Source organism: Rhinolophus ferrumequinum, assembly GCF_004115265.2.
Source record: "Rhinolophus ferrumequinum isolate MPI-CBG mRhiFer1 chromosome 15 unlocalized genomic scaffold, mRhiFer1_v1.p scaffold_54_arrow_ctg1_1, whole genome shotgun sequence".
Lineage (NCBI taxonomy): Eukaryota > Metazoa > Chordata > Mammalia > Chiroptera > Rhinolophidae > Rhinolophus > Rhinolophus ferrumequinum.
This window is the reverse complement of record NW_022680357.1, coordinates 7,352,788-7,380,566: the sequence shown is the minus strand read 5'-3', so window position 1 is coordinate 7,380,566 and position 27,779 is coordinate 7,352,788. Positions and strand designations below refer to the sequence as shown.

The window sequence follows — 27,779 nt, the reverse complement described above, 5'->3', positions numbered from 1 at the left end:
TCCTACTGCACAAATGACGCACTTTATATGCAAAAAAAATATCCACACTCGAGGCACAGACATTTCACAATTTCCCAGGAAGAATCCCAGCGTTTACTCTTTGGGGGTAAAACAAACTGGATCTAGAAAACAGGGAATACGAAGCAGAGTTCTGAGTCAGGCAGAACTCTCCATCTTTTGGGGATTAGCTCAAAATTTGAAAGAATACAAACAGGTTAAAAAAATAAAAAGAAAGATATTAGTATCAAAACTTGTTGTCAGGAGCAAAATTTTCCCAAGCATAATCCTAGTGAATTACACAAATTACGGTCAATGTTTGCAGGATCGATCTTCTAAATATTAATTGCTCACTTTATCTTCAGAACAACCTGGTTGAGTACAAAGAGCGGCTAATCTCTCTACCTTTTATATGTGAGAACTGAGTTACAAAGCGAGAGGTATGTTTATGATGCCAACGTGATCAGATAAAAACTGGACATGGAATCCATTGGGCCAAGACTCTACTTGGCAGTAAAAGGACTTTGTTGTATATGTGGAGGGAAATGTGATTATATGTGATTTCTGTCTCAGTTTTGCCTTGAACTAACGAGCTAAATTAACAACAATTTGTTATTTTAATTCTTTGCTCAGTGGACTATATTTTAGGGACGCATACCTGTCTATGTTATAAACTGATCACAGAACTTCTGCTAAATCCGGTTATACCTCTGAATCCTTCTCAACACAGTTTGCTGGGCAAAAGTTACTGATGGATAAAACTCAGCTACGGAGATAAGAAGTAAAGAATTTTTTAACCAAGATAGGATAAAAAACAGACTTCTACAAACTCTGAGACCAGGACAGAAACATGAAGTTTTCCATAAACTATGCTAAAAGTTACTCAGGCCCAATTATGCAGTTGCAGCTCTATTTGCATTTTTTTGTGTGACCTTTGTATAAGCATTGATTTAATTCCATGTTCACCATGGAAGCTAAAATAGCAGAAGGTACCTCATTAATGCTTTGAGCAGAAGCTTACAACATTGGAATGTTTGTTGAATACACAGTTTGCAAAGTTAGGTGGCTACCTACCATCCTTTCAGCCTTACAAAGATTAAACACAGATTTAAATCATAACCACAACAGTAGCTCTGCTCAAACACAATCTCCTACTGCCTGTTAATGGCAACTTGACTTGGACACTAGGAAAGGAGAATAAGACGGATACGTCCAAAAGTTGTTAGTTTAGAACAGAACCCGAGTCACACTATCCAGTAGGAGGTCCAAAGGAGGAAAAGCAAATATATGAATTATAGTAATAGCAATAAGTATAATTCTACCACTTATACGGAGTACGTACACAGGCCCATACTAAGCACGGTCCTATTTATTTATCAATCACAATCCTATGCAAGCCTACCCTATGGCCCCATTTTACAGATAAGGAAAATGAAGTTCATAGAGGTGAATCAACTTCCTTAAGACCTCATTGTTATGAACTAGCAAAACTGAGTTGAACTCCATCACAGTCAGGAGTCTAAATGTTTGAGCACCCCGTTTTGCCTCTCGGGCAGAGAAAAAAAAATACTGCTTTAATAAACTCTAGGAAAGTATGAAGTAAATCTCAGAGAACTCTGCAAGAAAATAAACTGCTAAAAACTATGGTGTTTATGAAGAAAGTTCTAGTATTTATTATCTGTCTGATGAATTAACTGTTAGCAGACAGAATTTGAAATCAGAAAGGAAAGAAGTAAAAAGACCTCATCCTTTTCTTCCTCAAAGAACACACTGGGGTACTCTTGGGTGCTGTGGGTAGTTAGTTTGGACTCATCTGAGCACCACGCTTTGTGTAAGCTTTTTAAATTTTTGAGTTAAGGAAATATTCAATATATTACTCCCTTTCCAATCCATGTGTCCTTAGCAGGAAAAGATAAAGAAGCCACCTCCTGGAAGAGAGGGGTACCACTGTAAATTTTCCCCCACTGGTAGCAAAGGATTTCAAGTACCATATCCACCTGTCCCCCTGTAAGCAGAAGGCATCATTCACGACAACTGGCCAGGGCTAGGAGAGGAAACTGAGACCACGAAGTCATGCAATGAGGTCGAGAATAAGCAGAGACAAATCTCCCTTTGGCATCACCAGTACAAGTCTTACCCAGACCTCAGTCCATTCACATATCAACTTCACGGGTTTTGCATTATCCTTGGGTCACGTTTACAATTATTGCTATTATGACTTCTTTAAATAGACTCTCCTGTGTTTCAATGCAATTTAAAACACGATTTTATATCTCTGCCAAATCTGAGAAGCCGTCTAATTTGTCATAAATAGATGGAGACGATCGGACTAAATGGATTGAAAACACAGCAGTGTCCCTCTATTGTTAAATTCTGGCCGGATATTTTGTCTGCTGAAAGCTCCCGTTCTATTCAAAACAATTAGTAAAGGTTTAGAGAGGTGTTGGAGACAGAATAGTAACACACAGAGAGGTTCTCTTTGACATTCGGAAGACTGAAATGGACTTGGGGGGGAAATTACATTCTCGCTCTATGATTCAATTATATTAAATGACAAATCCATGCACCACCCCAAACGGACATCATCCGGGAACAACGGAACACACGTTACATCTACTTGGAAAGACGGTAGGAACCACTGATCTATCAAGCCTCCTGGGTGAACTCCATCAGCCTTATCAACGATCCATAGTCAGGGTGGTGAGCTTGAAGTGGGAGATGTTAGCACTTCTTGAAATCAGTGAGTCGGGGCCTCTGCTCTGATACACACGGGACTTCCAGGGTTTCCTACATCAGTTCAGCATCCCTTGGGGCTTAGAAGCATTGTTTCCCAAAAGCACATCATTAGGGGAAGATCTATCATACAGACCATTTCTCAAAATGGAAACTCCTTGGTGTCGGACAACCTCAGAAGAGATCTCTCAGGTCCTCAGCTTCTCTATCTTTTAAATGACATAAAGGCCTTATTTATACCTGCACTGAGCAATACAGAAGCCACACGTGACTGCTGAGCACTTAAATGGGGCCGAACTGAGATTTCCTGCAAGTGTGAAATGCACATTTGACATTGAAGACTTAGTACCAGATGCGTGTGTGTGTCTGTGTGTGTGTGTGTGTGTGTGTGTGTAGTCTGACAATTAAATTCGCAAACTTGTTGCAACGATGTTGCTAATCTTTTTTGATATCAGAGGAATTATTCATTATGAATTTGTACCAACAGGACAAACAGTGAACCAAGTTTACTTTGGAAGTGCTGAAAAGGCTGCATGAAAAAGTTACACAACCTGAACTTTTTGCCAACAATTCATGGCTCTTGCATCACAACAATGCAGCGGCTTACACAGCACTGTCTGTGAGGGAGTTTTCAGCCAGTAAACAAACAACTGTATTGGAACACCCTCCCTACTCACCTGATCTGGCCCCCAATGACTTCTTTCTTTACCTTAAGATAAAAGAAATATTGAAAGGAAGACATTTTGATGACATTCAGGACATCAAGGGTAATACGACAGCTCTGATGGCCATTCCAGAAAAAGAGTTCCAAAACTGCTTTGAAGGGTGGACTAGGCGCTGGCATCAGTGCATAGCTTCCCAAGGGGAGTACTTCCCAAGGTGACCGTAGTGATATTCAGCAATGAGGTATGTAGCACTTTTTCTGGGATAAGTTCACGAACTTAATCCTCCGACCTTATATAATATGTAATATGCAATATGCAATATAAATAATGTTTTATTGATGACATGTTAAATGATATAAAATATGGCACATAGGTTAAATAAAAGGTTATTAAAATTAATTTCATCTATTCCTTTTTACCCTTTTTTTGTGGCTACTAGAAAATGTAATATCACGGGCATGGACTGCATTCAGTTTCTATCAGGTTAGATGTGAGATGTCCTTTGCATTAGTGTAAGACTGGAGAATCTCTATGGTTCCCTATTGATGTTCAGTCTAGTAATATAGAAAAATGAATCCCTAAAATCACAACAGACTATAAAAATAGGCCCTTTCATTTTATGAGGTATAAGTTACTGGTAGATATTTGAAAAGCTTTACCATCTCTGTTCAGTCTTCCTCTATATTAATAACCTTTATAATGATGCCAGAAGATAAATAACTCACTGTCTTTAAAGTTAGAAAAGAGGGAAAGAAGATTTCACGGCTCATGTGTGTATGGATAGAGCGATCCAATTTTGGAGCAGTCCAAACTTGTTCCCTAATCAAAAATATACTTTTAATGAGATTTTATCTTTGATGGAAAATGTAAGGCTGTAATGAACCACTGGGTCATTACTCTGCTTCTGGGCTTAATTTTTATTTAATTCTAGCTCCCTGATGTTCTTGATATGGAGCTCTTAATTTGTACTGGATATTTAAAACTTTCTTTTTTCGATCTTTTGATGTAGCTCACCTTTTGGGGCAATAAGTCTGTTTTGAAGTGATAGTAACAAAATAAAGAACTTCAAGTATCCACAGAAATGTGTCATAGACATCTCTGTTTTTATATGTACTGGGGGTGCCAAAAAATGTATACAAATGGATACTTTGGTCAACGTTGCTCAAGCAGTAGTTGCTGTCATCAGAAGTGTCTGAACGCTGACGGGAACCACTTTGAGCAACTCTTGTAATTGCAGAAGTCAAATGTGACTTGTATTCATCTTTTGTTATCAGTATATATTGAGTATTACAATTGTAATAGTTTTTTTTCTTTTCTTAAAATGTGTATACATTTTTTTGGCACCCTCTGTTTTTGTGTTTATACAGGTAAGCAGTTAAATGTTACAACAGGGACTTAGGAATTGCCCAGGGTGTTGGTCACACTTAATTTTGTGACATCTGGGAGTTGCTGAAATGAATGGTTTCTGGGGTTAGGCAAACCTCGGTTCTAATTGTAGCCCTGTCAACCTAATCACTATGGGAGCTTGGAACATTCATTTAATATTTCTAGAATTCCATTTCATCTGAAAAAAAAAAGTATCTACTTTTCAGTTGGGCATCCAGACTAAACGAATTGCGCTTATAAAGCACTTAGCAAATGGTCTTGTATGTAGAAAATATTTAATCCTCTGAAGTAGTTTGTTACTCTTTTTGAAGCCTTTCCCTCTTCTGGTTCTATACAGTAAGATGAGTTAACATCTGGAGAGTGTCCAGGCATTTTTCACCCCCAAGGGCATCGGTACAGGTCAGATCCTTCCCTCCTCCTTTCCTGGTTGCCATGACACCTTTATTCACTACTCAGAGTTTACTTCACAGGTACCCACCTGAGGCAGTGGTGCAGCTGTGAACAGGAAGGACGCAGGACTTCCCAGATTTGTAGGAGGGTGAGATGGCATTCTATCTCCAATCCACCTTCCCCCAAGCCTTCCTGATCACGAAGGCCTTCCTAAGAACTCCCAGTAACTAGAGTTCTCACCTTTTGGACCACTGTTCTCAAGGCTACCTGTATCACCAGTGTTAAGAAACCTTCCTGACTGCACTCACAGCCGTCAATAACCTGATCCTAGTTGACCTACGGAAGGAACTCTGTGTGTGTGTGTGTGTGTGTGTGTGTGTGTGTGTGTGTGCGTGCGGTGTGTGTTCTCATTGGTGCAGCATCCTTTCATCTACTTCTGATGAGACTGTCTCTCCTCCATGCCCCAAAGGTTTTCCTTTTGGGGCACTCTCCTCTCCCATTTTCCTTGGCGTCCAGGTGGAGCTGTCACTTGCCCCAAGTACCAAGGATGCATGTGGGATGCAGGCCCAGTCACAGAGAACATTCCATACCTGTGGCAGCAGGAACTGGGTCAGCAGCTGGCACAGGACCCAAGCCTTACCAAGCCCTGGGCTTTTTCACTGAATTGATCAAAGGTCCATCTGGAATTGATCTTCTGTGGCCATTTTGTTTCACCTAGGAAGCGTCTACCTGAAATTAAGTCAACTCCAAGACAAGAAGAACCTGGAGATGGAGACAGGTAGAGTCCTGATGACATGTTATGAGTACCTGGATCTTGCCAAGCCTGAAGCCAGAGACCCCTGTATTTTCAGATGTGGGAGTGTATTAGCTTCCTATGGCTGCTGTAACAAATCAGCACAACCTGGGTTGCTTAAAACAACAGAAACATATTATCTCCCAGTATGGAGACTGGAAGCCTGAAATCAAGGTGTCAGCAGACCGATGTTTCCTCTGCAGACGGTCAGGTCGGGAGGAATCCTTCCTTGCCCCTCCTATCTTCCTGTGGTTGCCAGGAATCCTTGGCATCCCTTGGCGTGGAGTCTCATCACTCCCATCTCTGCTTCTGTTGTCATACGTCTCTACCCTCTACGTGTCTCTCCACATCCAAACCCCCTGCTCTTTTCTCTTATAAAGACATCAGTCATTGGATTAGTATCCCCCACCCCAATTCAGTATGACGTCATCTTAACTTGATTACATCTACAAAGATCCTCTTTCCAAATAAAGTCATGTCCACAGGTACCAGGGGTTGGGACTCCCAACATATCTCTTTGGAGGTCATTATTCAACCCATTGAATTAATTCCATTACATTTTCAGCTTGAGCCAAACAGAATTGTATTTCTATTACAATCACAAGAGAGCTGAATTTCTCACGTCTTAATACTATGTCCTTAATATGTCTCTAAAGGAAGGGATTCTACTCATACTGTGTGCGCTTTTCCAGACCCCCTTTCCTCTGTACTCTACGTGTGCAGGCAGATGCTTTCCAGCTCGACTAGCTTCCAGGGCTCACCGGCTATGGCACTTCCTCCAGTACGTGTATATTTCTCCTCCAAATTCTAAAACTACTTTTCCCTCCATCACTGACTTGGCTATTATCATTCCCTGACCAGAGTTGTACTGTTGGCCTTTGATGTAGATACAAATATCTCATCTCCTGGACTGACCATAAGTTTCTCTCTTTGCATTCATTCATAGCCTCTGCCCTGCCTCAGGCAGAAAAAAGAGCCAAATTCTTCCTTCTTCTGCGCTTTGTTCTATTAACCTTCAGTGGATTGGGTGAGGACCCCCCCACACACCGGAGAGTCCACTGATTCAGGTGCTAATCTCATCATCTCATCTGTAAACACCCTCATAAATACACTCAGAAATAAGGTGTCATCTGGGCATCCCTGGGCCAGTAAGGTTGACACATAAAATTAACCATCACAGTGACTCACTTTCTAATTCTCAAATCATAAATTAATGAAATTATGTTTGAATATGAAAATAACTAAATATTTCTCTTTCCCATGCAAATTTCATACATGATTATAATCGGAACCACATGCTATCTTGTGGGATGCTTTTATTCAATATTATGGCTACTGTTAGTCCATGGACCTCTGACACAAACATATTAATCATTTTTAACAGCCACATAATACTCCGTCATGTTGTGTCCTCAATATAATAAGGCATTCCCTTAACATTGGGCATTTAGGTTGATGCCAATATTCTGACATTGCAAATATTAGGTTAGTGCAAAAGTAACTGCAGTTGTTGCAATGATTTTCAACCTTTTAAACCGCAATTATTTTTGTACCAACCTAATAAAAGAACAATGGTGGCTCTATTTGGGTCATCTTGTGTTTCAATTGCTTGGAAACAAAATAGATCCATAGGAATCGTTTAAAATAATTCACAGGAGTAAGATTGGGATCAAAAGAATAATTATCTGCGTGGTTTTTCATAGATATGGGGACCCTGGTTTTTAAATACTTTTCACCAAAATGCAGCAAAACCAGTAAACAATGCAGGAGCCAATTTCACGGCAACCGAGCCAGTGTGGGAAGACATAATAGTCTGATTTTATGTTAATGTGGCTATTTTACTAGGTAGAAATTAGTACCTCACTGTGGCTTTAATTTGCATTTTCATACAGCTATCAAGGACAGGTGTATACCACGTGTTTGATTCTCCTTATGATTTCCTTTGCGTGAAATTTCTGGTAGCGCCTTAGTGATCACTCTGAGGCTTTTATGATTTCCTCATGAAAACATTCCTATCATAGGGGCAAAATTAATATTTGTCAATGTGTGAATTGATGAATTCAATCAACTGAAAAACCCAATCTGGATAGGTCAAATTAAAAAGTGGATGTTTTCCTTAGTGCAAGTGAGGGTGCGATTCTGAGGGAATGCAGAGATGCATGTAAAGTTTTCAATTACTCCTTTGACTTGATTCTCTACCTGCCATGGGAACCAGTCACTTAACGGGATCAGATGACTGAGAGACGTTGCCAGCCTCCCTGGTAGAGGCCCGTCCTGCTAGCCTGGCTCAGGACCAGCATTTCCTTCCCTGGGTTTGCTCCCTGCACGAAAAGCCAGAACATCTTGAGCTTCAGATCTTTTCTGTTCTCAAGGATCCACCCTCCGATACGCCCAGAACACATTTTGGTTAAAAAGAAAATATGAAAAACCTTTGGTCGACCTCGAGATTCTGATGGCTTTTCGTTTGCAATGACCGCAGTAAAATATAATGCATTTTTGATGACGTTATGCAAAAACAAATTCTAACCTATAATCAGGAAAAACATAAAAATAAAAAGTCCTAGTGAAATAACAACTCAGTCTAAAACAGGCACGGGCTTGTGTGTGTGTGTGTGTGTGTGGTGTGCACGCACGCACACACGCATACATATGTGTGTGCTTACATGTACATGTGTGTACATTCCCCCACCCCACCCTTGGATTCTGCTGCTGTTGCATCAAGTTCCATCAAAAATTATTTCAGCACTTTAGTTGCTAAGATGGATGGCATAATTCCTGGGTTTTCTGACCTTGATCAACATGAAGAAAATTTCAGCTGAACTGTGCAAAAGTGCTGGGACAACATAAATCACGTTTGGACAGGGCATGCTTTCTATCTAAAGCATAAAGTCTCCCAATCACATATCAAGAAGCAGGATAATAAAATGCACCAACTAGAGAGAAAAAAATTTAATTAACACTCACTCCACTCATCACAAAAAGAGCTGATGGCCATTTTTTTTTCTTTTGAGACGAGATGACAGAACTATCCTAGAAAACTGGGTCTGCACTTAATTAAGCATTTCCTAAAAGCATTTTAATTCAGAGATTCAAGAAAGCAGTGTCACTAAAAATTACACAAAAAGAATAGACTTACTTCTGTGAAGTAAAATAAAGGACAAAGATAGAAATAATAGCTGTGATTAATGGTATGAACATGTAAGCAATCAGGCCCAATTAATACACAACTACAAAGAGATGACAAATATCTTTAGGGACAAATCACACTTTTAAAATTAGGGTATCAAAAACGTAACCTTATCTACCTAAGGCTGAAGTCAAGTGAATTATCACCAAAATGCCATCGATAGAATAGGCTTCGATCCTAACACAGTGTGGCTACACATGCCTGATAGTAGGCTCTTATGTGTTACATTGTTTTCAAGTCATGCACGCACTATAAAAATACCAGTGCCCTGATAGATGCAAATCCATAACATAATAAGAGAAACAGGTGTGTGCCTAGAAGTAAAGACCAAACAGTGAACACAAAGAAGCATGAAGTATCTGTCTTCCTGTCATCTTTGGGCTTAAATACAGAGCATTTGGGGTTTGTTTCACTCATCAGATACCAGGTTCTGTGCCAGGAAGGACCTATTCCTGCTGCACGTGCTACCACGCCTCCTCCTTCACCCCTGGCAGGCATCACTAATCAATCACACACTCTTTCTAGCAGAACTCACATCTCAGACTCCTCATTAACACAGCATTCTATGCAGCTACTATCAATCAATCTGTGTTGACAGCAGAGATTCAATGAGTCATAGGCTCACAGGTTGAGCTATGTTTAACATCCCTCTCTATGAACCTTCACCCATATTGACAAATACCTGCAGCGTACCCCAAACCCCAGTCTTATCATTGGGGACCCGGTATCTAGTTTCAGCTTTGTTATTGAGTTTGCTATTGAGTTTGCTTATGTGGTCCTACATGTAACTTCTTTGATCCCACTAGAGATGCAAGAAACTGAGACAAGGATTAAAGAAGAGCAGGAGGAAAGCAAATATGAACATGTCACAATAAGGCAGTCTGCATCTATTGTGCGTGCCCAGGACGCTAAGTTTCCAAAGTGTATTAGCTCACTGAGTTGCATACTGACCCCAGAAAGTATCTACTCTCATCCTTTCCATTTTATATGAGAACTTAAGCATCTGAGAGGTTAAATCACCAGGGAGTGGCCAAGCTGGGGTTCAAACCCAGGCCTTTGAGAATCCTGAGCTAAAGCTCTTAGTGACCTGTGATTCTTTAGACTAACTTCCCAAAGCCAACTTCAAGGCTGATGGAAGGGCGTATCAGACAAATGGCTTGATCTATCTCAATAGCTCTTCACTGCACTCTCTCCGTTACATCTCGGTCCATGGCACTGCTGAGTGTGCCCAGCACCCCTTATCATCTGTCACTCAGGTTTCCAGAACATCAGAGGCTAATGCAACTCCACACCACATCCATTTTAGAAGCTCGTCCAGTTTTTACGTGCTTTCCCCAGGCCGCAGCCCACCACCACCATCAAGTTTCCCCAGAATAAATGAAAGAGGAAAGTCTGACTAACATCTCATTTTCAAAGTTTAATAAAAGAGAAATCATCAGTTAACCTGCAGATAAGATACAAAAGGTAAGCGCAGAGACCCATCCTGGAGTCAGCAGCTCTGGTCTACAAAAATAACTGTCGGTCATGCAGAGAAGCAAAGCACTGACTGGAACCACGAGTGTTTTCATCATTCCGGAGAGCAGACCCATTGAGGACCTGGAGCTAATACCTTCAGATGAGTGATTAAAAGGAAATTAAATGCACAGATACATTGCAGGTAGGCATTTAGCATGGGCCCAGGCTATTTCTGTTCTGCAGAGGGCTTTGTAACCATAATTCTCACAAACAGAGCTGCCATGCACTCGTGTGCCAGGCACTGAGCACGTGCATTCAAGGGCCACTTATGTTTTCTCCTGTGCAGCGTCTTTGGCACAAGTGGCACAGCCTGGTGGCGAAGAGTCAAACACTTGCCACGGGGTCTGAACGCCACCCGACACTTACTACCCAGCTGATCTCAGGCACACTAGTTAACTCCTCCTTCTTATCTGTAAAACGGAGAGAAATCGTGTGTGTGCCTTCAAGGATCTTTATAAGGATTCACTCAGACAATGCACGCAAAGTGCTAACACCAGTAACTGGCACATAGTAAGTGCTCAATGCATGCTAGTTACAATTATTGTTGTCCATTTTGTGTTCTGGACAAACAATCGATGAAGGTTTTTTTTAGGGACTCTACTTTTAGTCCATTTCAGTCATTCATTTGGGGCCCATGCTGTGTCAGGCTGCAGATGAAAGCTGACAGACAAGCAGAGGACGGCTTTCCATAGCTCAGAGACATAGGCTAAGCCAACGAGTGCTGCCCCCAGGAACTGTGCTAAAAATTGGAAAAGAAGCTCTTTTTCCACGAGTAGAATTTAAGCCTATAGCTGGTGGCCACTGTCTTTATCACCTTGTTTAAATTTTAAACACCAGGATCCAGCAATACCAGAAGGCAGCCCAATTTTACTGTCATTTGACCCAATCGCTGTCTTGTTTTCCTGTCTCTCTCGCTAAGCTGGTCCAACTTGGCTTTCTATTATGCGATTGAAGATGTCCTAATGCCACCCGAGAATGGCATGTTATCTATCCCATGTCACAGATGGTGTAACTGAGGATCAGCAAGCAAACATGACTTTCCCAACATCTCGTGACTATTAGGTTGGTGCAAAAGCAGTTGCACTTTAAAAGGTTAAAAGTAATTGCAAAAAACACAATTACTTTTGCACCAACCTAGTAGCAGAGGACAGAGTCAGCATTCAAACCCGGATCTGTTTGATTCCAGAACTCCTTTCCACCAAACTACACTGTCTTTTGAAATAAATTATGTAGACGTCAACAAGAATGCTGAGGGTTTTCTGGAAACAAGCTATTTTGGGACAGGGAGGGGTGCCTCCTCTCCAGAGCTGATTCCCATCCCCTCCCCCCTGCCGTACCAAACACAGAACTCCGGACACTTCGGTTTATCATCTCTACTCTCAGCTAGCCCCCAAGTCTAAGCAAAAATGATGTTGACTCTGGCCCTCTGTCACGGTGCCCTGTCTCCTAGCAGAGAACAGGGGTCTATTTGTGGTGTGCACACCAAGTCTCCCCGGATCTCAGCCAAACATCCTTGCTGAGCAAAGGAGCTGAGGGAAATCTGCGTATGTGAGTTGCTTTGCCGGTGCTAAATGGCACCATTCCTTGGCTGGAGATGGCGGAAGCACAAGTGACCTGCTGCCCCAAACAGCCAAAACCCAGCCTGAAGAGTGGCTGTGAACTCAGCGTCAGCCTTCCTGACGGGAACGATGGGTAATCAATCATCTGAGGAAGAGTCGCAGGCTGGAGGAATTTGCAGGAGATGTAGAAGGTAGCACAGATACAAAAGCCAAGCTAGTGGGGCCATGGGTGACCTGCCAGAGGTCGAGTACAAGCTAGGAGCAAGCAGACCCATAAGGCAATGGAGCCATCTGTAGGCAGCTGGTCATTTCACATGGTCAGATCACATTCCACACAAGACAGGTTTCCTTCTACAGTAAAGGACAAAACATGCGCCCTAAGTGTAAGGCTTGCGCTGACTTGCCTTAGGCCCTCGCCTGCGTTCCAGCCTTCTCTCAAGCTACATACCTCTTCTCGGTTCCCGAGTCATGCCATGCTCTTCCTGCAGACTTCCATCTCTATATCCCACTCTTCTCCTGCCCCCCACAACCGTAACTCAAATATCATGCCTGAGGGATGCTTTCATTTTCACTTCCACGGCTTTGGGGCGTCTTGAAACAGCTTCCCATTTGATGCATACACACAATCCGCCTTAAACAAAGGACAGTTGGAGCAGATAAGAAACCCAATTCTGGGAGTCGCACCAAATGGTGCCCCTGTCTGCCTTGAGGATCTCATTTCGGTCTTTAATGAGAGACTCGTCCATGACTGCTTCCCATCCCTGGGAGTGCCCCTCTGAGTGAGGAGCACGCCTTCTCCTCTGCCTTAGTTCTGCCTGCCAGAGCCCAGAGGACGAATCCACTCCCATCACCACCGCAAGAGAGTGGTGCTAGTAGAAAACCAACTCTCATGACAGCTTTATGCTCATTTTCAACCTAACTGGCATCCAACCCTGTAAACTCCAGGAGATCAACTTATTGTCCACGTTGATCAATTCGTCTACCACTCCTGTCAGCCAGCTGTGCACAGACACTGCAGCTGAGTGTCTCTGCCGTGTTCGGAGCCACCAAACCACATGGACAGTAAGGATTCATCCTCTTGAAATTCTACCCTCATCTCCATGTCCTGTGTGCCTCTACTTCGCACTCATGTTCTCTAGCCTTGACCCTGATTCCATCCTTGCCCTCTTCTGGTCCCCCCTTGCAGACGAGTAGAGTTTGAAACTTGCCCAATACAAACCCAAATCTGCCCCCTGATTGCAAACCCACCATTAGAAAACAGTGTTTCCCAAAGTCTGGTTGTTTGTAATCCATGTACACAATCTTTCTACATCCATCTGATTTTCATTATATTAACTCAAGAGTTTTGTTTTTAATAGATTTCTTAAAATTATAACAATCAATCTTAAGTAGATTTTCTTTTTTTTTTACAAAGGAAAAAGTTCATTGAAGGAAATGGAAACAGCAGTATCCTTTGTCATTTATAGACTATAACCTTAATTCAAAAATAAAACAATGTTACGAAACTACAGCTACATAACAGAATTGCCTGTCAAGGGTTCTGGGACTCTTGGTTAAGAAGGTAGATTAGCAAATGTTCGAGATCTTTGGGCTTGTTAAACAAATAAACCAAAAAAATCAAGTTATGTCTCCTTGACATAATCCCAAGGTCTGGAAAATAACTGACAAGAGAATAACTTCATCACTTCTTCACTCAGTGATTGGCTGCCACATCCATGAGACACCTGAAGGTACCTCATTTATCATCTGAAATCTGAGCCTCCCACTTGGGCCACGTTGGCCCCCAGGACACTATGGCCCGCCTCTGTCACACATCTTGCAAAAGGGACACCTGGTTGGCAACCCAGGCCCATTATTTTTTTTTTCCTGTTACAGTTGACATTCCATATGATTTTATATTAGTTTCAGGTGTGCAGCATACTGGTTAGACATTCATAGAATTTACAAAGTGATCCCCCATTCGTCTCATCCCCACCTGGCCCTCTGCGCAGTTATTGCAACATGACTGACTACATCCCCGAGCCGTACTTTGCATCCCCGAGACGATTCTGTAACTGCACCTTGTCCTTGCTCCAGACCCACTGTTCCTCAGAGTCCGGCTGACATCATCTAGTTCTAGCCGAAGCCTCCATCTTCATTCCACCCTGGTACGGCCAGCCTCTGGCTCTCACTCTGTGCTCTGTCCCCACTCCCTCTTCCCTCATGATTCCCTCTTGGGCTGAGTTAGTCGCACCCTTTCAACCTCCTTGGTTCCACATAAATCCGGCCCATCCAACAAGGACCTGCCTTCCCTTGTTCCCGCCTTCCACGGGGAGAGGAGACTGACACAAAGCCCTACCCCACTGCATGGCCAACAGCAGACTTTGTATGTTCTTCCTCTAACATTTCCAGGCCCCTCCAGGGCCACCTGGGATATGCGCACTGAGCCTGACCTTCACCTCGACCCGCCGCATTCTTTCGCACCTCTATGTCTCTGCTCCCTCTGGCAGGAGGCCTTCCCCAGACACCACCCCTAGGGTCAGGCACAGGAGAGCTCGTCTGAACCCACTCAGTTTGCAAGTTGCACGCCCTCTAAGCTGGCGGACTCTCTTCTGCATATGCGTTTTATTTGTTTTGGACAATGTTTTAAACACCAGTACTTTGACAGTAAAATCCAGATTTCCAGATGGGTTTAGAAAATGGCAACACGGAACCTTTATTCCACGTGGCAACAGGTAGCTGGACGACAGCCCTGCCTCTGGGACCTATGCCCGTGGGTTCACTGCTGTTCCCCCCACTTCATATCACCCCAAAAGCACCCTCTGTCTCCCTTCACTAACGTATGATTCCTGCTCGGATCTAGTGAGTTTGTTATTTTCTCAACTTAAGCCAAGCATCTCTTCTTCTCTAAAATATCCCTGAAGCCTCCCTGGTCCCATTGGGTACCCATTTCACTGGACCCCTATAACACTTTCTGGGGGACTCATTTTTGTAAATGAATTTAATTATAAATGACATGGAAGGCCAGTAGGTGTGGACACTGACAAAAACAAACACAACAACATGCTCGAGTTGGTTGAATGCTTATTTTGTGCAGGTATTACCTGTACTGCTTTGCTATGACCTTGTCACCTCCTCAAATCAGCTTTTGAAGTGGATTCTATTATCTTCCATTCAAAGATTGGCAAATGGAGACTGATGTAAGAGACGAAAGCTTCTCCAGGCACAGAGCTGCTTAGTCAGAGACGTGGAATAAAAGCGCAGGGATTTCTGGTTACACAGCCTGTGGTTTTAACTACTGCACCATACTGACCTCTGTATTTGGAGCATGGGATTTCTCATTCTTGCACATACTACCCGCTGGAAGTACAAACGCTAGGAACCGAACCAGGTTTGTTGGAAACTGAAGTCAGAACCGTCCTCTGGGTGGGGCCTTTGTCTCTCCTCCTTAAGATCAGAAGAACTGCCAGTCCACAGAGGCTCACCAGGCGATCAGAATTGATAAGGGGGTGATAAACCGCCACTGTGAACCGACTGGAGCTAAAACATTGGGGGCTGACAGGTTGCTCCAAATTGGAAACCAGGTTATTTACTTGACAGTGGTTAAGATACCAGTCCAGGCACAAATTAATCCATTGAAAAGGGCAAGTCATTCCCTACAAATTTGTATGTGTGTGTGTGCGTGTGCGTGTGTGTGTGTGTGTGTGTGTGCACGCCAGTATAGCATTAGAGCTAAGAGCACAGCTTGTGAAGGAAGAATCTCTGAGTTCAAATCCCGGCCTATGATGTACCTTGAGTGACCTTGAGCAAGTCACCTAACTTCCCTGAGCTTCTGTTTTTCTGTTTTGTTTTTCACCTGGATAATGAGGATAATGATGGTACCTCCCCAACACATGCCGTTTTAAGTATCCAGAGGTCCTTACGATGCCTGCTCCAGAGTAAATATTGCAAAAGGTAAAGTTTAGAACTCTCAGCGTTAACCATGGCATGAAAACCATCTCCCTCTCGATCACAATCAGCTTCAATCAGACCCAATCCGGAAGGAGCCATAACTTTGAAAACCACTCAGACCCCTTCCGTGTAATTTCATAGTAGATCTGAAACAGTTTAGCGGCACCAGGCCAGGCAGTAAGCGAGAAGAGGGAGCCTGTCTGTGTTTACAGCGTCTGACAAATGTGCTCTCATCTCCTCCTGACAGATTCTCCCCCTGACTGATCCATCAGCCTCTCCTCTCGTCACCTGAATCGCAGTCTTCATAATAGTCTTGAAATTCAGATGGATTTTACACCACAAATAAAAATGAATTTAAATGCCTCCGTTCCCCACCAGCAACGCGAGTACTGTAAATGTCAAGTGCATGCCGTTTTGCAAGGCTGTACAGCTGCACTGAGTGATGGGTGACCTCGTGTCACCTTTGCTAAATCTGCATTAGCTCCGTGGCATTCACCTGTAGGAGGAAACAATCTGTGCTTCTCCTTCCCACTTATGGGTGAAAAATGTGACGGGGCTCTTAGCTCGGCCTGTGGCATCCTCTGGAGGATTAAGAAATGGCCAGGAAACCATCCAAGCGCAGGTCCACTCAGGGGCTCTGCTAATTGGTGGTCTTGGAAGCAAAAGAGAAATGTAAAATAAAACCACACTCCAATACACACCATGAATTTCTCCATAAGCAACCAGGCAACGTTCCCCAAATGACAATTAGCTTTCTGTCAGCCAATGGAAAAGAGGCAGCTAGGATAAAGAAAAATGGGAGAGCAAAGACCGTTCTCTCACTTTGTCCACAGTGTCAGATCGAGCCCCGACTGTGTGCCGACCACAAAGAGCAATTTTGCTCACGAAGACGAGGGCTTGCTTCTCGAAATTCACTGTTCATCTTCCATCGTTACGGAAGGTCTAGGATTCAAGGAGGAGATGATTCATGCCCAGGAAATGGCCCCCCGAATGGGATGCAGCATGAAATTGGAGGCAGGCAGCAGGAGAGACCTTATATTCAACTCTAGAAAACGTGAGGTCTTGTGTTTTCTAAAATTCTTCTATCAAGAAGATAGTTAACCAACAGTTACTACAGAACCAAAGGAATAGATGTGAGCACAGAAATATACCCAGAGGGAGAGATGGGAAGGAAGGGAAGGTGGAAGAAAAAGGAAAAACAGGAGAAAGAAAGTTGTTCTTGGGATGTCCTATAGGCCCTATAGCCCTATAGACATCGTGATAAGCTTTCATAACTAAAGGAAATCGAGCTATAAAAAAAATACTGCTGCCTTCTGTGAAAGCCCACGTGGGCCAAGGGGCTGCCTCTTCGGAAGCAGGCTGACTTATTATTTTGGCACCTCTGTCATCTCTTGTCACTTCAAATCCACTTTATCAAATTACTGATTTTGCCAGAAGCCTTCGGATTAAATGGAGAGGGACATAAGACACATACAGAAGAAGCAAGTGTCATCACTTCAATGGTGGAATTTCATAATTATACGTCAGAGTGACAGAAGTACCAGAGTACATTTGAGGAGCTGATGGAGACACGGCTGCTGTCCCCCTACGTGGCCTCATACCACAGCACTGTCCGAGGGAGGGGTGGTGTCCCCCTGCTGAGGGACACACACTGCCCTCTTGGGTGTTTAGAGTTTGCATCCTGACTTTTACATTAAGAGACGGAACCTTGCTATACAAACTATCCCCAACACCTCACCCCTACTTCCAGCCACATTGGGACACCCGGAAAAGCTATAGCCCAAATGTACATGTCACCACACACACACACACACACACACACAAAATCAGAAAAGAGTTTAGAGAGAAGAAAAGTCATGCTGAACAGAGGAAATGCAAAGTCCTCAGAGAGTAAGAAGTCAAAAACAGAAGTAGGCATTCTGGTTGCCAAAGGTTTGGTTCATTCAGGTCTTGTTAGTCACGTGACAGGTCAAGTTTAGAAAACAACAGGAGGCCGCTTTAGAATAGGCTTCCTCTGCAGTGTCTGACTCAACCCACCAGTCTATGATGAAGCATCAAAATTTGTGTGTGCGTGTGTGTGTGTGTGTGTGTGTGTGTGTGTGTGTGTTTTACTCTTCATCTGAAAACTTCTCCCCACCATTAAGCACTGCAGAGCAGTCATAAGCTTGGGGGCATCAGAGCCATCAGGGCACGGGCACCCAAGGCAGTATGGGTCAGAAGAACGGAGCTGTGTGGCTGCCTTCCGTTGACCAGCAAGCTTTTCTGGATGGCTCATTGATCTCGCTAGTGATCGAACTGATGTTGTTTTCACAGCCACTGGCAATGTTTCAAACACCACTGGCAAAGAAAGGAAACCAAAGAAAAGAGAAATTGGGCAGCAACATGCTTGTGAATTTCACAGAAGACCGAGGGAACTAGAAACACCCAGAATTTTTGGAAGCCAGGCAGAGAACGAGCTTTCGCTGTGATGTGAGCACAATGCCCAGGGCAGATCTCTGATGCCAGAGCAGGTGGGGACAGATAACAAAGACTGTGGACACACGTTCAACCCAAGTGGTAGTTCCATTTGTCCAACTCCCAAAGTACACGCACACGGTCTACCAGCTTGTAAACATGCGGAGAATGCCAAGCTGCATTGAAACACCTTTGCCTGCAAATGAGAGCACCACATAACTCACACCAAGATAAGATCATCCAGGGTGAATTTAAGCTTCCATATAGTTATTTCAACGGATGTGAGATTAACATTCCTTAAAATAATGCACGGCAGTTGCCTTTTATTGGAAAGCAAATTTTGTTTTGAGACGTCCTCACCTACCTTATTAATCAGCAGATGATGGAGCTTTCACAAAATCAGGACTGAAAACCTCTGCTCAAGTAATAACGGCATTTGACGATAATCGTTACCGTTGCAGAGAGAAACATCGTTACAAACTGTGGAATGATGTCAAAATTAGCCAGGAGAATGTACCTGCAATTCACTTCTCTGGCCTCCCTGGGTCCAAGGCATTAAAAGTAACATTTGCTCTGCTCGGATGCGCTCTGCCACAGAAACGGTGAACTCTTGCCAATAAAGAGAGACGGTGAGAACGTGAAGAACCACTGTCTTTTAACAGTTGCCTTTCCTGAGGAGATCCACACCCAGCGGAACAAAAAGATAAATGGAGGGAGTGGGGACGCTAAGTGAGGAGGAAATTACCTTCCCTCGCTGCCCTCCAAAACACCGCATGCAAACAATTTATGGAATAGAAAGTTGCTATTCATGTGAACACATCACGATGGAAATCGAGGAAGCCTCTTTCAACCCAAAGTACACAGATCAGATATATGAACATGCCCTGAAAAATCCCAATATTATACATTATGTAATACATGTAATATTATATAATGGTATGTGACATGTGACATATTATATATAATAATCATCAATGACATTTAACTAAAATGTGAAAGAAGTTAAAGGATGAATGGGCTATCTTCCCTGAAGAGAAGTATATGACTAAAATAAAAATCAGCCCGTTTTTTAAATAAATTACGTTATGCACTCTTCATTGAAACCATCAGAAGTAACACAACAGATTGCAAGAGGGAAAACAATGACAAGCATTTCAAAATACGATTAAGTGTCTCGTATCAGCACATGTATCACTTTTGCAAGCCATCGTCCAGCAAGGCTTAACCACTGGATTTACATCACTGAGTTCTTGTTTTGTTTGAAACCAAAACAATGGAAAAGACTGGCTTACCTTTCTGTCCTCTATTTCCACACAGGTATTGCAGTCTGCTTTGATATCCTGGGAGGAGGAGTAAAGGAAGAGAAAGAACAGGAGTCAGAGTCATGGTCAGGGAACATTCAATGCTGTCATTGAAATGCCCTTTAAAATAATAACGAGTCCACGCTCCTACTGGTGTTTCTTGAACCGTTGCTCTTTAGAGTGTATTTTAGAAGTATATGCCTTCGTGTTTGCATTAGAGACATATGGATGTCATAACTCAGCTTTATTAAATGCAGGTGTGGGGGGTAAGGCAGAGGCTATGGATCAGAGGCCACAACAAAGAGAAGCTGATGGCTTGTAAAATAAAATCCTCCCCAGACAGCTTTGTTCACATCTGCAGAGACTGCCTTTAATCAGACTTAATGTCTCTCTCTCATGCCAGAGTTAGGATAGTCAAATCAGCCCCTCTTCAACACAAGACCATCATGTTTCTTTTTTATCCTTCCTTTCTTCCATCCATCTATCCATTGATCCATCCACCATCCATCCATCATTTATCTATCCATCTATCCATCCACCCATCCATCATTCATCCATTTTTCATCCACCTACCCTTCCATCCATCCATCCATTCTTCATCCATCCATCCATCTATATTTATTGCATACCTACTTTTTCAATGCATTTTTTCCTTGTTGCTCTGAAATGTAATGGTGAAAAAAAAACAAAAAACAAAACAAACAAAAACTCATGTTTTCTACACTCAAGAACTTGCCAGTCAGACAGAATGGTAGACACATGCGCACAAGCAACTGTGACATTCATTTAGATTCCAAAGGTACGTACTGACTACCTATTGCTTGCCAGGCCTTGCTCTAGGCATGGAAGACTCAAAAACCTACCATCACGATGGCAGGCTGTGCCAGAGTGAGGCTTAGCTTCTGCCAGAAAAGACACGCAATTTAAAAAAAAATCAATAAATGGTTGGTATTTTAGGAGAGGATGCATACTATGAAGAAAAATAAAGCAGGGAGAAGAGGATGGGAAATGCTGAGAGGAGGAGAATAAACTTTTACATTTAAAGAGAACCAGCAACTGAGTGAAGGCTTGAAGGAAGTTACAGAATGAGCCTTGTAGCCATGTGGGGAAGGAGTGTCTGGGGGGAAACACTCAAGCTAGTGTTTCCGGCATTGGACACAGTCAAGCTAGAGGACGAGGCCTCTGAGGCTGGAGGAAGTAGATTAGGAAAACCGTGAGAGGTGAGATCCGCGGAGGACCCTGGCTTTTATTCTGCGTCGTCAAGAACCACTTAGAATTACCTTTTTTATTATTTTGATAAAATACACATAACATTTGCAATTTTGACCATTGTTTTTAGTGCATAATTCAGTGGCATGAAGTACATTCACACTGTTGTGCAACCTTCACCAAAATCCATCTCCAGACTTTTTCATCTTCCCAAACTGAAACCCTGTCCCCATTAGGCAAAGACTCCCCATTTCCCCTCCTTCAGCCCCACAACCATCATTCTACTTTCCGTCTCTATAAATGTGACTAACAGGGACCTCATCATGTCAGTCTGCTAGGCCGCCAGGGCAAAATCCCACAGCCTGGGTGGCTTAAACAAAAGAAATTTATTTTCTCACACTGCTGGAAGCTAGAAGGCCAAAGTCAAGGTGCTGTTACGGTTGATTTCTGGTTGGGATCACTTTCAGGCTTGTAGGTGTCTTCTCTGTGCACGGAGGGAGAGAGAGATGACTCTGGGGCTCCTCCTTTTCTTACAAGGACACCAGTCCCATTGGATCAGGGCCCCACCCTTATGGTCCTATTTAATCACGTCTCTAAAGCCCAATATCCAAATACAGTCACTTTGGAGGATTGGGCTTCCACATAGGAATTTGGGGGTGAGGCTGAATTCAAGTCTATAGTACTCATATAGGAGGAATCATCCAGTATTAGCTCTTTTGTGCCTGGCTTCTTTCATTTCACATAACGTCTTTATCCAAGGGTCACCCATGCAGCAACATGTGTCAGAATTTCATTCCTTTTTGAAGGCTGGATTTTATTCCATGTATGTATAAACCACATTTGGGTTATCCACTCATTATCCATCAATAGACACTGGGTTTTTTCACTTTGGGGCTCTTGTCAATAATGCTGCTAGGAACACAAGTGTCCACGTATCTCATCAAGTCCCTGCTTTCAATTATTTTGCATATATGCCCCGACGTGGAATCACTGGATCATAGGCTAATTCCATGGTTAATTATTTTAGGAACCGCCATACTATTTTCCACAGTGGCTGCACCGTTTTTACCTTCCCACCAGCAGCGCACAAGCATTCCAATTACTCCACACCCCCACCAGCAATTTTGTTTTCATGCAGAGGTTTTGAAGAGAGACATGATCTGACATCAGTTTTAACAGAATAGACAGTTGAGAACCAAGAGGGCAGGTGAGTAGACCAGTTTGGAGGCTCCTGCAGGAGTCCAGGTGTTAGAAGATAATAGCCGGGAAGGCTGGTGGGAGGAGAAATGAAGAGAAAGGTCTGAGTCTGGGCCGAGTCAACAGATGTCTTGAGAGACTGGGCGTGGAATGGGAGGATAACTTGAAGGTCATGGACCATTGCGAAGTTTCTGGGCTAAGTGTGCTAGCAGTGGAGAAGCAGGGACGATGGCGGTGTGGTGTGGGTGTCTTCACATGTGGGGGCTCAGCTTTGGGTCAGTTAAGTGCATCAAAGTGTTTATTCTCTCACCAAGAAGTAGTTGGCTTCACATGGCTGATGTATCCACAGAACAGGGATGATAGAAGTGGAAGGCCGTTACCATAGTGATTTATTAAACATAGCAAATTCCAGGTCTGTGTGACTCACGAGTGGAACAAATGGGACAGTATCACAAGGTGAAGATTTTGTTTTCCACCTAACCAGCTTTTAACATTAGCAAAGTGGGATCGAAAAAGCAAGTGATGACCGAACGCCTCTTTGGTGCTAGGAGCTTCACACTTGTCTCTAACCCCCTTCCCCGCAACACAGCCCGGCAAGGCTGGTATTATTTAGTTTTTGCCATATGAAAACTGAGATGAGTGCTGATGTAGCTCCCTGGGGCTTAACCGTCTACCTAGAAATGGCTCCTAACCCCGGCACTTTCCATTCCTTTCGGGTGATAGCGTTGCTTTGAGCCAAGGGGGTTGGTCCGTCTGGATAAATTGGGCCATGTGTCTCACTGTGTTTCTCGCGATGGTGAGGGAGGGTCACCGAGCACAAAACTAGGCAGAGAACAGACAGAGCTGTGCTTCTCCAAGAGTGCTCCCCCAACCAGCAGTGCCAGCATCACCTGGGATCGTACACAGCACATTCGTAGGCCCCATCCCTGACCTACTGAATCAGAAATTCTGGGATGAGGGACCAGACATCTGTGTGTTAGCGAGCCCTCTGGGGGATTCCGCTGGGGGCTCTAGGCTGAGATGCTACAGGACAGCGTGTGGTTCCTTAGCAACCCCATTCTGCTGTCAGATTCCCACACCGGAACTGTGGCTCCACAGCAAAAAGCCATGCAGCTGCAGGCACATGTCTGCCCCTTACGAAGCCTCGGTCCCCTCATCTGTAACAAGGGTGAGGTGAAATGCTTGCTATTCAAAGTGGGGTCTACACCCCAGCAACTATGCTGTCGTCAGGGAGCATGTTCAAGTGCAGTGCTGCAGTCTTCACCCCAAATATCCTGAATCAGAATCGGCAGTTTCACAAGTGTATGGGCTGAATATCTGTGTCCCCACGTGCACAGGCTGAAGCCCTAACTCCTAGTGTGGCCACATGATGGAGAGGGACCTCTACGGAAGGAAGTACGTAACGGGGTCAGAAGGGCGGGCTCGGCTCAGATAGGATCAGTGCCCCGATGAGAAGAGAGACCAGAGACATTCTCTCTCTCTCTCTGTCTGCATGCATACACCGAGCACGGGCCACGTGAGGACACAGAGAGATGGTGGCCGTCCACAAGCCAGGAAGAGAGCCCTCACCCAACTCAACCCCGTGAGCACGCTGACCTCAAACTCCCGCCTCCAGAACTGTGAGAAATAACTGTCTGTTGTTTAGGCCGCCCAGTCTGTGGTGCTCTGTCAAGGCAGCCTGGGCAGATTCAGACAAGAGTCCCAGGTGACCTGTAAGGAACAGTCCTAGGACTTGAGCTCATGGCTGTTCTCACTCATGCCTCTAATTTCATGGCTGAGGTCTCCCACTGACCTTGGACATGGAGCTAGCAAAATGCCCCTTACTCTTAGTCATTCTCTAAGAGACGTAAAGAGAAAGCAGAGATTCACTCAGTACAGGAGTGATGAAAAGCATGGATCATTTTTAAACGTAGGAGATGCCATCTAGACAAAAGGTAAGGAAGAGCAGCTCCCTGTCCCTGCAGTGCTGTCGTGCCCAGGGGAGGCATACACGTTCTCTCTTTCCTCCACTGAAAATATGTTGAGTTCGCAGCGATGGGTCCGTATCCGATTCTGATTTACCCACGCAGAAGTGGCAGGTGTTAATCAACAAACGAACAACATCAATAAACCAAAGTCAGGTTTTTGTTTTCAAGCAGCCACTGAGGACCCACACGAGCGACCGAAGAAGCCACCTGAAAATCAGAGCTCTCAGAACCTCCCTAAGATTATTCAATTTATTCTTGTCAGGATTAATTTACTGAGCCCTCGCCGGGTTTTTTATTTAGATGATACTGTTGGTTTGTCTTCCGCGGCAGATCTACGAGGGAGGCGCCCCAGGGGACAGTGGCACTTGCTTCTGAACAATGCTGGACTCAAATTGGAGAAAATGTCACTTTGGTGGGAACAAATTATTGTTCAAATCGCTCTGCGACGAGCTGGTGTCTCCAGATGGGCTCTGACCTGACCTTTTCTGAACCAGCGCCGTTGTGTAAGTACTTCGGTCCCACTCAATGACTTTGCTTAGAAAACAGCTCCACTCCTTAAGTGCTTGGTATGAATTTGGAGCCGTGAACTCAATGCCAAGCAATCAACTTGCCTCAAGGAAGAAGCCGGCCATTCTCTTTTTTTGTGCAGCACTAAACCCCAGACTGGGAACATATGGGTTTCCACACATGCTGCGGGGTCACGCGGCTTGGGTTCATAGCACTGGACTCCATCTCACTAGTGGTGAGACTGTGCCTCAGTTTCCCCATCTGCAAAATAAGGATGATGATAATAATCGCCTCACTCATTGTGAGGCAAAGGTTCTGGGCACGTGGCAAGTCACTGATCGGTGTGAGCTGCCACTGACGACACCCCCCCAAAAGTCTCTGTGTGACCTGGTTCTGTCTGAGTGGAGTACTGAGAATTTAAAAACAGTTCTATTTTTAAAGTGTCCTCTTCCAAGTCTTCTGAGTTCTCCTGGCTTTTCGACATCAAAGCACTTGTGAGTCTGTCCTTTGCAGAAGCTGTTCTCCCTCCCGAGAGAGATTTCTTTTCTTCTGCACTTTCTGGGTTGGTTGTTTCTGAGGGTTTTGTAGGTCAGGGTTATTTATGCCCACCATGTCGGGACACCATCATCTCGGATCGTGGATCACCATCATTCACAGCTGTGAAGACCCTGAAAGTTCAAGGCCCCCATGAACAGGTGGAGACAAATGCCTGCCAAGGAGATCAGGGAGGTGTCAGAGGAAGAGCCTGTAGTGCGCTGAACAGTATTACAACCGGCCCAAAGGTGTGCCCAGGTCGTCACCCCTGGAAATTGTGAATGTGACTTTACTTGGAACTCGTATTTGCCGATGTAACTAAATTAAGGATCTTGAGATGAGATCATCCTAGATCATCTGAACGGGCCATCCAATGACAAGGGTCCATTTAAGAGACACAGAGAAGAGAAAGCCACATGAAGACGGAGGCAGGGGCTGGAACGATGGTGCCAGAAGCCAAGGAACATCTGCGGCCACCAGAAGCTGGAGGAGTCAGGAAGGATCCTCCCTGAGAGGCGATGACAGAAGTACAGCCCCACTGATACCTGGATTTCAGACTTCTGGTCTCCAGAACTGTGTGAGAATCAATTTCTGTAGCTTTAAGCCACTAAATCTGTGGTACCTGTTTTACAGGAGCCCCAGGAAACCAATCAAGAGCCTCAAGGAGCGTCCTGTACACATCTCCTGGTTGAGAGCTGGCTGCTTATCACTGAGAAAAGGAAAGCATGACCTGAGACCACCCTCATGAAATCTAAGCCCCACAGGAGAAGAAAACCCCTTTACGAGCACTCCCAGGGCTGTCACGGGCTGTTATGCTCTCGGGCCCTGTTTTCTCAGAAGACAGCCCCGGGAACCTCTGATGAATTATTCCCGTTATCAATCCTGGAAGTGCAATGGAAAGAAAAGACAAGGGCGCTTCCATTTGACATGAGAGCTAAGTAAGAATCATATATCTTTGGTGTGTCATTGTTCTCCTGGCCTCTGGTACTCAGCAAATTCCCAGAGAGCATTTCATAAGAAATACTTTGCAGCTTAAGTCATCTCTGGGGATTCGGTGGGGGGGTCGGAGCGGGACGGCCAAAGGTTCATCTGACAAGCCCAAACCCGGCTTATGATCAACTACCCTTCTACTGGGGAAGAAATCCAAGGGTTTTGCTCTTCCTTTTCAAACACAACATAAGGCTATGGCATGACAGTTTAGAACATTACAGGAAAGTACATTTCGGCATCACACTCCAAAAAGAATTCAGAAGTGTACTTTAAATTCTGAATCCATGTTATATAGAGGAAAAAAAGTTTTCCCTCTACCCTTCTAGGTTCTTGGCTTAGGACCTCCCCACCCCCACACCCAATAAAAGATTAACAGGAGAAAAACAGACGTTTAATAACAGGTATACCTCCTGTACACATGGGAGAGATCTGGGAAAACTGAGTAAGTCCCTGAAGTGGCCCAGGCCACCGCCTCCAACACCACATTCAGCTAAAGACAAAAGAAGATATTAGGGGTGGACAGGAGGCCAGTGAGCGGAAGTCACCAGGGAAGCACAGTAAATGGGGGCGGGGGGTGTTATGACGCCTCCGAAGTCAGTTGCCTCCTCCATTGGTAAGAGTTTCTAGAGATTTAAGTCATCTTCCTCTTCCTGGTACAGAGAGGGAGACACCCTTAAAAATGGAGATTTCCCTTATAAATGAAAATGGCTCTCACCAAAGGGTAACTTTTACTGGGTTTTCAGAGCTTCTCTTGTATCAGCAGCTTCTCAAAATAATAATAATAATAATAATAATAATAATAATGATAATAATAATAATCCCCAAATTATCCTTATGCCAAACTGGCATGTTTTGGGGTGGCAAATTCTGTTCCCCTTCAGTTGTAAATGGTTTCCTTTTCAACAGCAGTTTTTCTGATAGCTTGGACACTAAAGTTTCCTATTGTTCTGAAAATAACAATGACTTCTAATTGTAAAGAAGCCAACCAAGATGAGTTTAAATTCTTGGACTTGGAACACATTGATTTACTGCAACCTAATTTCTTCCTTGCTTTGACCTTCATAAAGACTCAGGCTTTGAAAATAAACAGAAGACATAAGGACCCTTTGGCCCAATGCTTCCATTCTGCAGATGAGAAAACTGACTGTCAGGAGAGCATAGGGAACTGGCTTTGATAGTTAATGACAGAAGGATTGAAATCCATCTGGTCTACCTGCCATGTATTTTACGCTTTCCTCTATACCATCTATTGTCCTTCAACCTGAATATTTAAATCAGCGTCCTAAATTTAATTGCCTAATTTAAGGACGATGATTCTGCCTCAATTTTTTAAAACATCGAGTAACTCAGTTATCTTGCAACCATAAGTTGGTGTAAATTTGAAGTCACACGTGCTTTTCAGCTAAATTCTTCAGTCTGTGTTCACGCCACTCAAAAGACCAAGATTCCATGTTGCTTGAATACG

The 27,779-nt window shown here is 43.9% G+C and overlaps 1 protein-coding gene across 14 annotated transcripts in view; it reads right to left on the bottom strand.

The window, feature by feature from the left end:
* The window catches only part of RBFOX1 (RNA binding fox-1 homolog 1), a 1,406,067-nt gene that overhangs the window by 876,147 nt on the left and 502,141 nt on the right, over window positions 1-27,779 (bottom strand). For all 14 annotated transcript variants that reach the window (XM_033101485.1, XM_033101490.1, XM_033101492.1 and 11 more), the window contains one exon: window positions 19,902-19,949. Coding sequence is in view for 4 of the 14 variants with exons in the window: in XM_033101463.1 (XP_032957354.1) it covers window positions 19,902-19,949 (48 nt within the window). In the remaining 10 variants the exon portion in view is untranslated. The remainder of the gene's footprint in view (window positions 1-19,901; window positions 19,950-27,779) is intronic.